General features: G+C 55.1%; 1 protein-coding gene across 3 annotated transcripts in view; it reads left to right on the top strand.

Annotated features, from left to right (window-relative positions):
* The first annotated feature begins 8,407 nt into the window (after positions 1–8,407).
* Positions 8,408–14,049, top strand: part of CDIN1 (CDAN1 interacting nuclease 1) — an 85,600-nt gene continuing 79,958 nt past the window's right edge. For all 3 annotated transcript variants that reach the window (XM_029077878.2, XM_029077879.2, XM_039913908.1), the window contains exon 1: positions 8,408–8,539. In XM_029077878.2, the coding sequence (XP_028933711.1) occupies positions 8,439–8,539 (101 nt within the window). In that variant the 5' untranslated portion in view covers positions 8,408–8,438. The remainder of the gene's footprint in view (positions 8,540–14,049) is intronic.

Genomic DNA, 14,049 nt, shown 5'->3' with positions numbered 1-14,049 from the left:
GGGGCCGGGAGTGGCGGGGAGTGACCGAGGCGTGAAGACCGTACGCGAGGAAATCTGCGGTCAGGGGCGTACCAACGCCAAACAGCATAATTAAAAATCAAAGCCGTCGTCGTCAACACCACCGTCCCATTGCAGTGTTCGTTAAGCGCTTACTACGTGTCGAGCGCAGTCCTAAGAACTGGGGTAGTTCGAGTTCATCCGACGGGACACCGTCCCTGTCCCCATTTTATTGGGGGGGGGGAGGGGTCCAAGAAGTGAAGTGCTTCTGGCTCCCAGGCCGGGGCTCTTTACGCTAGGCCACCCCAGTCAGTCATCCAGTCAGTGGTATTTACTGAGCGCTTACCGTGTGCAGAGCACTGTCTTAAGTGCTTGGACAAGTACGATATAACAGACACATTCCCGGCCACAACGAGCTTACAGTTTAGAGCTGGAGACAGACATTAATAGAAATAAATAAATTACAGATATGGGCACAGGTGCTGTGGGGCTGGAGGTGAGGGGGATGAATAAAGGGAGCAAATCGGGACGATGAAAAAGGGAGTTGAAGAAAAGGAAAAGAGGGGAGGGGATTCCTGAGAGCAGTGGTCCCGGCCCTTGGGTTAGGGGGCGCAGGGAGATGGGAGCTCCGGCTTTTTCACTGCATTCCTTGGCATCTCACGGCTGCCTCCCTTCGCCTCGCCTCCCTTCCAGCCCAGCACTCCGAAGGGAGTCTGTGGTTTAATCAGTCGATCAAACAACCGTATTTATTGAGCACTCTGGGGGTTCAGAGCACCGCACTAAGCACTTGGGAGAGTACAATATAAAACGTTTGCCCGGGTCCCTTCTCCCGGCAGGCAGGCGGGCGGGGGGGAGGGCCGTGCTGGGAGCCAGACAAAAATCACAGCGGTGCTATTTGTTAAGCATTTACTATGTGCCGAGCACTGAGCTAAGAGCCGGGAGTCAGTGCACGTTAATCGGATCGGACATAGTCCCTGCCCCACGTGGGGCACGTCGTCCAAGTAGGAGGGTGAGCAGGTTATGGAATTTCCATTTTACCGATCGGGTCCGACCTGATCAACTTGTGTCTACCACGGTGCTCGACGCACCATAAGCGCTTAACAGATACTGCGATGAGATGATGATGGCGTTGATGGTGATTTTCATTATTAATTAGGATGTTTGGCGCTTGTATGTTCCTGACTGCAGATTTCCTTGAATGTTGTCTTCATGCTGTGGCCACTCCGGCCGGGAACGCACGCGTGCCCTGATCCGTGTGTCCCATTTTCCGGATGAGAAATGAAGTGACTTGCTCAAGGTCACGCAGCGGGTAAGGGGCACCGCCCGTACGTACCACGGTGATTATGATTGTAATTATTACGCATCCGTTCGTTCCGCCGAGGGGAGAGAGGGCGTCGGAGGTGCGGAGGACCCCAACTGACCGCCCACCAGCGGCCTCCTGACCCCGGTTCCTGCGGCGGACGGGGGGAAGAGGGTTGAAGCGGGGAGTCCGGGGGCGAGAAGGGGCCGGGGAAGGTGGGGGCGAGCAGAAATGTGACCTTCACCGCTTACGAGTCCTGCCGGCCTCTTCTAAAAGCCAGTGGGGGAGGAGGATTGGAAACAGACGGGAGAGGTCAGATGGAGAGGGCAGCGTTAGCCACGATGAGGTTGAGAGGGCAACCAGTCACCTGTGTAGTTGCCCCAGCCCCTGAGTCTGGCTATTCCCCATCACCCTCCCTCACCCCAGGGGCAGAGAGCAGAGATCACCCCCCTCCCGAAGCCCTGCCTCCCCCAGGGGCCTCTAACGACACCCACCCACGGCAGCAACTAAACGACAGTAATAATAATGCTGGCATCCGTTAAGCGCTTACTATGTGCAGAGCACTGTTCTAAGCACTGGGGGAGATACAGGGACATCAGGTTGTCCCACGTGAGGCTCACAGTCTTCATCCCCATTTTCCAGATGAGGTCACCGAGGCCCGGAGAAGCGAAGCGACTCGCCCACAGTCACACAGCTGACAAGCGGCAGGGATTCAAACCCATGACCCCCGACTCCCAAGCCCGGGTTCTTGCCGCTGAGCCACGCTGCTTCTGTGATAGCGATGAAGATAATAACTGCGGTATTTATTGAGCGCTCGCACTACCTTATAAGCCCCTTGAGGGCAGAGAATGTGTCCACCGACTCTGTCGTAATGGACTGGCCCAAGTGCTTAACGCAGTGCTCCGCACGCAGGAAACACTCAATAAATACCGCCGACGGACCCATTTTTTGCCCAACAACGTGCCGAGTGCCGGGGGAGATTCGGGATAATCCGATAATAATAGAGATTCAGGATAATTATCCCTGCCCTCCTCCCCACCTCCAAAGCAGCGTGGCTTACTGGCAAGAGCCCAGGCTTGGGAGTCAGAGGTCGTGGGTTCTAATCCCACCTCCACCCCCTGTCAGCTGCGTGACTTCGGGCAAGTCACTCACCTTCTCGGTGCCTCAGGTTTCTCAGCTGTAAAATGGGGATGAAGACTGCGAGCCTCACGTGGGACAACCTGATGACCCTGTATCTCCCCCAGCGCTTAGAACAGTGCTCTGCACATAGGAAGCGCTTAACAAATACCAACATTATTATTATCGGTGGGCGACTGATTTAGCTAGAGCATTCTGATCCATTTCCGCTGTTCTCCGCTCTCCCCCGCTCTCCCCCATCCCAATCGACCCCTTGCCCCCAGAGAGAAGCTGGTTTGCCCCCAAGTGCTGTTCTGCTCTGCTCTAGGTCTATAAGCTCCCCCTCAATATCGCCAGGACTATCAACTCTAGCATTTTCCTCACCCCTTTCCTGGAAACCCCCGACCCCCAAACACTGAATTCATTCATTCTTTTATTCATTCAATCGTATTTATTGAGCACCTACTGAGTGCAGAGCACTTGAGAGAGTACAATATAACAGTCAACAGACACATTCCCCGCCCGCAACGAGCTTACAGTCTACAGGAGGGGGAGACAGACATTAATATAAACAAAAATAAATTCCCACCACCCCTCCGTCAGCCCCGAGAAGCCGAGCCGGCCCACCGGCCGGGGTCTGGCTGGACTGACCGATGGCCTTTCTGGTCCCGGGGCGTCCAGGGCGAGAGCCAGCAGATCCTCATCCCTGCAAGGAAGGGGTCGTAGCATCAAGAAGCTACGTAGCATGAGAAGCGGCGTGGCTCACTGGGAAGAGCCCGGGCTTGGGAGTCAGACGTCATGGGTCCGAATCCCGGCTCTGCCGCTCGTCAGCTGGGTGACTGTGGGCAAGTCGCTTCACCTCTCCGGGCCTCAGTGACCTCATCTGCAAAAGGGGGATGAAGACTGTGAGCCTCACGTGGGACAACCTGATGACCCTGTATCTACCCCAGCGCTTAGAACAGTGCCCTGCACATACTAAGCGCTTAACAAACACCAACATTATTATCAAGAGCCGATCGGGCAGACGGCAACGCAGGCCCCGACCACCCTCCGGTTCCGCTGGATAACAATAAGAATAATCACCGTGGTATCTGTTAAGCTCTCACTACGTGCTGGACTAAGCGGTGGGGTGGATACAAGCAAATCGGGTTGGACACAGTCCCTGTTCCAACATGGGGCTCACAGGCTTCATCCCCATTTTTCTCCGAGGCACAGAGAAGCAAAGTGACTTACCCAAGGCCACATAGCAGACAAATGGTGGAGGCGGAATTAGAACCCGTGACCTTCTGACTTCCAGGCCCGTGCTCCAGCCCCTACGCTTCTCGCTACGCCATGCTCTTTCTCGTAGTGTAGATTCTAATCCCCGCTCCGCCGCTTGTCTGCTCTGCGACCTTGGGCAACTCACTTTTCTTCTCTGTATCTCAGTTCCTTCACTTGCAAAATGAGGATTAAGACTGTGAGCCCCATGTGGGACAGGGACTGTGCCCCACCTGATTAGCTTGTCTCTACCCCAGTGCTTAGAACAGTGCTTGATACACAGCAAGGACTTTAACGAATACCATCATCATCATGACAGTACTCTGCCCCCAGTAAGTGCTCGCTATTGTTGACCGATTGATAGTTGCAAAGGAGAGGATCAGCAAGATCCACCTCTCTCAACGATGATATTATGTGCTCTGCACATAATAAGCGCTTAACAAATACCAACATTATTATAATAATAATAACGATGAATAGGGATATTCATTCGGTGCTTATTCTATCTGAAGCCCCGTACTAAGCACCAGGGTAAGGTACAGGATCATTCCAAGCGCTTAGTACAGTGCCCTGCGCATCGTAAGCGCTCAATAAATGCTATTGAATGAATGAATGAATACAGGATAATCAGATCGGACAGAATCCCTGTCCCACATCATTTAATCAATGGTATTTCACTTACTGTGTGCAGAGCGCTGTACTTAATGCCTGGGAGAGAATAATACAACATTCATTTGTTCCTTCGTATTTTTTGAGCACTTAAAGTGCGCAAAGCATTGTACTAAGCCCTCGAGAGAGTTCAACGCAACAACAAACAGACACGTTCCCTGCGGAGCTCACAGTCTAGAGGGGGAGGACATGGGGTTCACATTCTAAGGGGGAGAGGGACCTTTCTGGGGGTTTGGGCAGCCCACACTACCGGGGCCCGGCACACTCTGCCCTCGGTAGGCATCCATTACAGCATTCTGCATTTAGCCAGGGCCCGGTACGGTGCGGCACCCAGTACAGTGCTCTGCCCACAGCAGGTGCTCGATGAAACCCCATTTACGATTAGACGAAAAGCAAATTTAAAATCATCAGCTGGGCTCCTCGGTGTGGCTCTCAGAGTGAGGTTGGGCCAGATTTCTCAAAGCCGTTAAAGAGCCGAGGCAAGTTGGCAAAATGAAACAAGTAAAATATTTATTCATTTCCACCTGAAATATTTTCCCCTCACTCACGGGAGTGTCAATAGAAGCGCCCTAGGCTACCTTTGGGCGGAACATAGCTCAGCTCCGGTGGCTACATTTATGGAGCCTGGCATGATTTGTGAGTCAGGGGGGGCTTCTCTCTGGAGCCCGGCAGTTACTGCGGAGAGGCACGGGAGCAAAAGGGTCGCAAATCTGGACTCTTTTTCCCCCTCTCTCTTTGCTCCCACCGGAACCGACGGGTTGGTTTTCAAATTTGCTAAGGCCGGGGCCCTGGGCGGAGAGGCCGCGCCCGAAGAGCAGGTGGACGGTCACTCGTAACTCTCTGCCTCCCGGAACGAATTCACCTCCGAGTCGGAGACGGGAAACCGCCGGAGAGTTCGGGAGGCAGCGGGAGAGGGCCCGCCGGGGCCGCGACGTGGAAGGAGAGGGTCGCCGCCCTGGGCGTTCCTCGAGGAGGCCGGCGGACCCGGTGGGCATTCTGAAAAATATCTGGTTGGTGTGGACGGCTGAGCCCCATGTGGTTCCTGAGCCCCAGACTCCCTCCCCCCCCAATTCACTTACACTTTCGTGCCTCAGTTGCCTCATCTGAAAAGTGGAGGATTAAGACTGTGAGCCCCACGTGGGCCAGGGTCGGTGTCCGAACTGATTCGCTTGTATCTACCCCAGGGCTTAGAATGGTGCTTGACACATACTAAGGGCTTAACAAGACCCGTTATTATTACTGTTATTATTATTACACAGCCCGGGACAGAGCTGGTGCACGAGGATGGTGTATACAGACAGGACAGAGCTTCTGTGTACAGCCAGTGTACGCAGCTGAGATAGAGCTGGTATACAAGGCTTGTGTACGTGGCCGGGACAGAGCGGTGGTGTTTTAATGAGATGTACATCCCCTCGATTCTATTTATTGCTACTGTTTTTGTCTGTCTGTCTCCCCCGATTAGACTGTAAGTCCGTCACTGGGCAGGGATTGCCTCTATCTGCTGCCGAATTGTACTTTCCAAGCGCTTAGTACAGTGCTTTGCACATAGGAAGCGCTCAATAAATACTATTGAATGAATGAATGAATGAATGATGTATAGCTGGTGTGTACACAATAGGACAGAGCTGCTGTGTACGACCAGTGTACCCAGTCGGGATGGAGCTGCTTTGTATGGCTGGTGTACAATCAATTTTATTTATTGGGTATGCAGAGCACTGTACTAAGCACTTGGTACTTAGTACAATACAATACAATAAATACAACAATAAGCAGTGACATTCCCCACCCACAATGAGCTCACAGTCTGGAGTACGGGAGCCAGACATCAATAGAAAGAAATAAAATTACAGAAACGGCATAGCGGATAGAGCACGGGTCCTGGGAGTCAGAAGGTCGTGGGTTCTAATTCCGGCTCCGTCACTTGCCTGCTGCGTGACCTTAGGCGAGTTGCTTCGCTTCTCTGTGCCTCAGTTTCCTCATCTGTAAAATAGGGATTGAGACTGTGAGCCCCATGGGAGACAGGGACTGTGTCCAACCTGATAAACCTCTATGAACCCCAGTGCTTAGTCCAGTACTGGCACAGAGTAAGCCCTTAACAAATACTGTAATTATAATGATGATGGTATTTGTTAATAATAATAATAATGGTATTTGTTAAGCACTTACTCTGTGACATGCACTGTTCTAAGTGCTGGGGTAGATCAAAGGTAATCAGGTGGCACCAAGTGGGGCTCATAGTCTTCATCCCCATTTGGCAGATGAGGGCACTGAGGCCCAGAGAAGTGAAGTGATTTGCTGAAGGTCACCCAGCTGAGAAGCGGTGGAGACGGGATTAGAACCCATGACCTCTGACTCCCAAGCCCGGACTCTTGCCCCTGAGCCACGCTGCTTCTAAACTGGTAAGCTGCTATGCTTTTGTTAAGCGCTTACTATGTGCCAAGCACGGTTCTCAGTGCTTTGGGGATGGGAGGGGGAATACTAATAATGTTGGTATTTGTTAAATGCTTACTATGTGCAGAGCACCGGTCTAAGCGCTGAGGTAGATACAAGGTTATCAGATTGTTCCACGTGGGGTTCACGTTTTTTAATCTCCATTTTTACAGATGAGGGAACTGAGGCCCAGAGAATAATAATGTTGGTATTTAAGTGCTTTCTATGTGCAAAGCCCTGTTCTAAGTGCTGGGGGGATACAAGGTGATCAGATCGTCCCAGCTGGGGCTCACGTTTTTTAATCTCCATTTTTACAGATGAGGGAACTGAGGCCCAGCGAATAATGATAATAATGTTGGTATTTAAGTGCTTTCTTTGTGCGAAGCACTGTTCTAAGCGCTGGGGGGGATACAAGGTGATCAGGTGGTCCCACGTGGGGCTCACGTTTTTTAATCTCCATTTTTACAGATGAGGGAACTGAGGCCCAGAGAATAATAATAATAATGTTGGTATTTAAGTGCTTTCTTTGTGCAAAGCACTGTTCTAAGCGCTGGGGGGGATACAAGGTGATCAGGTGGTCCCACGTGGGGCTCACGTTTTTTAATCTCCATTTTTACAGATGAGGGAACTGAGGCCCAGAGAATAATAATAATAATGTTGGTATTTAAGTGCTTTCTTTGTGCAAAGCACTGTTCTAAGCGCTGGGGGGGATACAAGGTGATCAGGTGGTCCCACGTGGGGCTCACGTTTTTTAATCTCCATTTTGGAGAAGCAGCGTGGCTCAGTGGAAAGAGCATGGGCTTTGGAGTCAGGGCTCATGAGTTCGAATCCCAGCTCTGCCACTTGTCGGCTGTGTGACCGTGGGCAAGTCACTTAATTTCTCTGTGCCTCAGTTCCCTCATCTGTAAAATGGGGATTAAGACTGTGAGCCCCACGTGGGACAACCTGATTCCCCTATGTCTATCCCAGCGCTTAGAACAGTGCTCGGCACATAGTAAGCGCTTAACAAATACCAACATTATTATTATTATTATTATTACAGATGAGGGAACTGAGGCCCAGAGAATAATGATAATAATGTTGGTATTTAAGTGCTTTCTTTGTGCGAAGCCCTGTTCTAAGCGCTGGGGGGATACAAGGTGATGAGGTGGTCCCCCGTGGGGCTCCCAGTCTTCATCCCCCTTTTGCAGATGAGGTCACTGAGGCCCAGAGAAGTGAAGCGACCTGCCCCAAGTCACCCAGCTGCCGAGCGTTGGAGTGGGGGTTCGAACCCACGCCCTCTGCCTCCGCAGCCCGGGCTCACGTCCACCGAGCCCCGCTGGAGTGAAGTGACCTCCTCTCAGCCAGCCGGCAGGCGGCGGGGGCGGGATTCGAACCGGCGTCCTCGGCCTCTCCCGCCCGGGGTGCGGCCGCCGAGCCAGGGGAGCCAAGGGCGGCGCGGGGGCTTCTGGGGGCTGAAGAAGGTGGGGGGGGGGCGGGGGCGCGCACGCAGGCAGGGCGGGCGGGACGTGGGGACGCACGGGGGCACGCACGGGGGGCGGGGCCTCTCTCCCTCCCTTCTTCCCTCCCTCCCTCCCTCCCGCTCGGCCCACGTGCGGGGCCGCCGCCCGCCCGCCTCTGCCCCGCCCCCCCCCCCCCGCTGGTGACCTCCGACCTCTGACCCCCGACCATGATCCTCACCAAGGCCCAGTACGAGGCCATGGTGCGGGCCATGGGCGCGCTGCCCCCCACCAGGCAGACCCTGCGCAAGCTCAAGGCCATCTTCCCCAGGTAAGGACCCTCCTCCTCCTTCCTCCTCCTCCTTCCTCCTCCTTCCTTCCGTGGTCCCCGCCGCAGCACCACGGGGCGCCCGTGGGGGGAGGGCCGCCCCCGGGCAGACCCCCTCCCCCCCCGCCTCCCCCAGCTCAAGCTCACACCCCCGCCCACGAGGTCCAGCTTGCAGCACAGTGTGCGTGCAAGGGGAGCTCCCCCTCCAAGCACACCCATCCCGCCCCCAAGGACCAGCCGGGCGGCACAGTGGGTGTGCAAGGGGAGCTCCCCCTCCAAGCACACCCATCCCGCCCCCAAGGCCCAGCTCGGCAGCCCAGTGTGTGTGCAAGGGGCAGTCCTCCCCATCCCCCCGCCCCATCGTCCCCCAAGCCTCAGCTCGGCAGCACGGTGTGTGTGCCAGGGGAGCCCTTCCCTCCCCACCCCGACACCCAAACGCACACACACCCTGCCTCCAAGGGCCAGCTCGGCAGCACAGCGTGTGTGCAAGGGGCAACCTTCTCCTCCCCCAGCACACACACCCTGCCCCCAGGGTCAGCTCGGCAACACAGTGTGTGTGCAGAGAGAGCCCCCCCCCCCCCGCAAAAGCCCAGCTCTGCAATACAGTGTGTATGCAGCGGGAAACCCCCCCGCAACACATAACACATCCCACCCCCCGCCAAGGCCCAGCTCGGCGTCAAGGTGTGTATGCGACGGGGGAGCCCCCCGCCAACACACATGCCGCCCCCGAGGCCCAGCTCGGCAGCAAATGTGGGTGCACGGGGTGTGCACGGAGAGGTCTCTCCCTCCACCAGCGTGCATGGAGCGGCGAGCTTGGGGAGACCCTCCCCGCCCAACCCCGCTTACGCCTTCATCCACACGCACCGCTTCCTAGGCCCAGCCGGGCCCCGCAGCGTGCGCACCCGAAATGGGACGGGGAGGCCCCCGACACGCCACTCGCCGGGCCCGGCTTGGCAGCGGGGTGCGTGTGCGTGGAGGGGGTCTCCCGGGCACTCTCCCGGAGCAGGGCGCCGTACTGAGCGCCGGGGGAGACTACGGTGGAGTAGAAGCGTGGTCTAGTGGAAAGAGCACCGCTCTGGGAGTCGGAGAACCCGGGGTCTTCATCTCGCCTCCGCCGTCTGCCGTGCGGACGTGGGCCACTCGCCTCACTTCTCCGGGCCGCGGGTGTCCACGGCTGTGAAATGGGGATTCGGTGCCTGTTTTCCCTCCTGTGTGGACCCTCTTGTGGGACGGGGATTGTGTCTGACGTGATTAATTTAGCCAGTCCACCCTCCTGCTTAGGAGAGTGCTTGACCGCCGAGTACATCTTAAATGCCATCCTTGTTCTTTTTCTTATCGTTGTAATTATTAGGAAGAGAGGATCCCCACCCTCGAGGAGTTTCCAGGCCGGTGGACTTGACCCCCGAGTCTAGTAAACAGAAGCGGCGTGGCCTGGTGGGTAGAGCCTGGGCGTCAGAAGGACCTGGGTTCTAATCCCAGCTACGCCACTTTTCTGCTGGGTGACTTTGGGCAAGTCTGTTCACTTCTCTGTGCCTCAGTTCAGCTGTAAAGTGGGGATAAAGAGAATTAAGACAGTGAGCCCCGGGTCAGTCGGATTTTTTGAGCCCTTATTGCGAGCGGAGCACTGTACTAAATGCACGGGAGAGTACAGTATAACAATATAGCATGGAACGTGGGACGTGGATTGTGTCTAACCTGATTAGCTTGTATCTACCCCGGCAGTTAGTACAGTGCCTAGCCCATAGTAAGCACTTAGTACCATTAAAAGAAAAAAGAATCTGCGGCATCTAAAAGCTTGGAGGCTCGCCCGGTGCTGGGCCCTGTGTTCATTCATTCGGTCGTGTTTATTGAGCCCTTACTGTGTGCAGAACACTGTACTAAGCGTTTGGAAAGTACAGTTCAGCGGTAAAGAGAGACAATCCCTGCCCACACCAGTTGTGTTCCTTTCCTGAAGCTGCCCAGGACGTCGTCGTCGTCATAATAGTAATAAGCTTGGTATTTGTTTTTTGTTTATTAGGTGCCAAGCCTTGGGGTAGACACAAGATAATCGGATCGGGCACAGCCCCTGTCCCACATCAAGCTCCCGGTCTAAATAGGAGGGAGCAGAAGTATTGAATCCCCATCTCTTCTCCCGTCCCCTTCTGCGTCTCCTTGACTCGCTCCCTTTATTCACGTCCCCCAGGCTTATGTGTATATCTGTAATTTTATTTGTTTATATTAATGTCTGTCTCCCCGCCCCAAGATTATAAACTCGCTGTGGCCAGCGAATGTATCTGTTAGAGAAGCAGTGTGGCTCAGTGGAAAAAGCCCGGGCCTGGGAGTCAGAAGCCGTGGGTTCTAGTCCCGGCTCCGCTGCTCATCAGCTGTGTGACTTTGGGCAAGTCACTTCACTTCTCTGTGCCTCAGTTCCCTCATCTGGAAAATGAGGATTAAATCTGGGAGCCCCATATGGGACAACCTGATTACCTTGTATCCGCCCCAGCGCTTAGAACAGTCCTTGGCACATAGTAAGCGCTTAACAGATGCCATGATTATTATATTACCATATTGTACTCTCCAAAGCGCTTAGAATAGTGCTCTGCAAACAGCGCTCGGTAGAAACGGCAGACCGACGTTGTACAGAGGAGGAAGCGGGTCCAGTGCTCTGCACATAGTAAGCGCTCAATAAATACTATTGAATGAATGAAGGTCCCGTAGCGGCAGGTGGTGGGTCCGGGATTAGCACCCAGGTCCTCTGACTCCCAGGCCCTGGCGTCTTCCTCTGGGTCAGACTGCTTCACTCTTAATGATATTTATTGAGTGCTGAAGCTGGGTTACGCATTTGGGTGAATCTAAAGTAAGCGAGTCGTACCGAGCGCTTACCGAGTGCTCGGCGCGTGGAGCTGAGTTGGTGGGCGTGACCTCTGCCCTCTCGGAGCTTCCCGCTCAGTGGGAATAATCGGAAGAGGCTGGAGACTGGCTTGGAAGGGGAGAGGCCCGCCTCGGTCGTCTGCCCGCCTCCGGCCTCCCCGGACAACTGTTCCCAACTCCCCTGCGGTGCTTCTGGTGCAAGGGCCACAGGACTAGGAGTCAGGAGACCTGGGTTCTAATCCCGGTCCCCCTCTTGACGGCTGGGCGACCTTGGGCAAGTCACCTCTAAGCCTCAGGTTCCTCCTCTGTAAAATAATAATAATATTGGCATTTAAGCGCTTACGGTGTGCGGAGCACTGTTCTAAGCGCTGGGGTAGATACGGGGTCGTCAGGTTGTCCCACGTGAGGCTCACAGTCCTAATCCCCATTTTACAGATGAGGTAACGGAGGCACAGAGAAGTGAAGTGACTTGCCCACAGTCACACAGCTGACAAGTGGCAGGGCTGGGGTTCGAACCCCGGGCTCTTTCCACTGAGCCACGCCGCTTCTCACATTCAGTACAGATTCAATACCCGTTCTCCCTGTTCCTTAGATTGGGAGTCTCATGTGGGACCTGGATCGCGTCTGATCTCACGATCCTGGGTCTACCCCAGTGCTTAGCATAGGGCTTGGCACATAGTTAACAGGTACCACAACTATCATCATCACTGTCGTGCCCGCCGAGAGTTCAGGCGTAATCCTCGGGGAGGAATTCCTGCGGGGTGTTTTTATGTTCCGACCCGAGTCCATCCGTGGCGAGGTCCGTCTGCCGGCTGGTATGTAGCCATTGAGGGGGTTTGGAAGCCGAGCCGACATCGGCATCGGTCGATCGGTGCTATTTATTGAGCACTTACTGTGTGCAGAGCGCTGTTCTAATCGCTCGGGAAGGGGACGGTATGACACAGTTGGTAGACACGTTCCCTGCCCCCAAGGAGCCTGTGGTCTTGAGGGTGGAATTAGCTTTCTCCCAAAGCTCCGTCGATCTGAGTCAGGGGAAACGGGGCGAGGCGCTAGGTGATGCCTGGATTCTCGTTCCCCCAAACCCGCGGGGGCCAGGGCGGCCCGTGGACGGTTGGCCCGGTGAGGGGTCCCTGCCGCCCCTCCTCTCCGTCGGTGCTTGGGGTCCGGGGCCCGCATCGGTTCCAGCAGCCGACAGAGAGCCGACATAGGCTGTGCGCCCCAGGTGGGGCTGAAGGGACGGCGTGACCTTCAGCAAATCACATCGCTTCTCTTCACCTCAGTTTCCTCCTCTGGAAAATGGGGATTTAATACCTGTAGTCCCCATCGGTCGCCCCCTTTTTGGTATCTGTTAAGCGCTTATTGTGTGCCAGGCAGTGTGCTAAGAGCTGGGGTGGACACGAGCTCGTCAGGGGGGCCCAGTCCCGGCTCACCGTCTCGATCCCCATTTTACAGGTGAAGGAACTGAGGCCCAGAGAAGTGAAGCGACCTGGGCAAGGTCACCCGGCAGCCCAGCGGCGGAGCTGGGCTGAGAACCCAGGTGCTTCTGCCTCCGAGGCCCGGGCTCTTTCCACCGGGCCACGCTGCTTTTTCCCTCCGAGTGTGTTGCGCCAGGATGTGCCCTCGAGCCTGCGCCGTGAAGAGACGGGTTATTTTTATACCTCACCCGAGGGTGGGGCTCCCTTCTCCTCAATAAGTTTCAGGACTGACATGATTTACAGCGAAACAGCAAGACCACCGATCAGATAGCGTTGCAAGATCTCGGGCTTCTCCCTCTCGCTTTGAAAGAACACAAGCCCCCCCCCCCGAAAAAAAATCCAAGAAAAAAAATCTCCAGAATCACCTCCTGTGTTCAGGGAAGAGGAGGGGGGTCTACAGCCCCGAGCCCATAAATTTGATTCTCGCATGTGTCAAAACAGTAATGTATTAAATGCATATTATTATAAAAATTTAAGACACGTCTTAAACAACACTTACGTTTTTATAACACATGGCGATATTAAATAATACATTTCCTTGTTAGCATCTGTTTGCTGTCATTGTTGGCAAGACCTATGATTTATTGTGGAAATTAATGACCAAGACCATTTTGGTCCTGATATATGCCCCTAAGCTTATTACATCACTAAATAAAATAAAATATATGTGCTCGTGACAGAGTCATTTTTGTAATTGTTCAGCGCCACCAGCACACAGTTGAGCGTTTTCCCCGAACGGGTCCCGGTGGTCCCCGTGGGCCCAGAGGGAAATCGGGTCCCTCGGCTAGGGGCGGGGCGGGGAGAGGGTCTCCGCCGCCTGAGATCTTCTCTAGGGTGGTTTCAGTGAGGCCTTCCCGGCTATCCCCCTGCGTCGCTCCCCCGCCGGGCCCCGGAGCGGGCCGGGGTCAGAGGTCGGAGCTTGGGGTCCGCTCCGCCGCCGCCGCCGCGCTGGGGCGGTGGTCGGCGGACATGCTCACACGCTGGGATGCAGGCGCCGGTCACGCTTCTGCCAGGAGGTCAGAAGGTCACCCTTTTCCTCAGCCCTTCCCTCCACTCGGCCCCGTCCCTCCGCATACGGTGCGGGAACTCCTCACCGGTGGCTCGAGGCCCGCGATGTCCCTCCACCCTAGCTGTCCTCGCTCCCCTCCCACCGCACCCCAGCTCTCACGCTTGCGTCGTTCTCCGGCC

The sequence above is a fragment of the Ornithorhynchus anatinus genome, chromosome 13 (assembly GCF_004115215.2).
Source record: "Ornithorhynchus anatinus isolate Pmale09 chromosome 13, mOrnAna1.pri.v4, whole genome shotgun sequence".
In the NCBI taxonomy this organism is placed as follows: Eukaryota; Metazoa; Chordata; class Mammalia; order Monotremata; family Ornithorhynchidae; genus Ornithorhynchus; species Ornithorhynchus anatinus.
The sequence above is the reverse complement of the archived record's forward strand: the minus strand, read 5'-3'. Positions and strand labels throughout refer to the sequence as shown.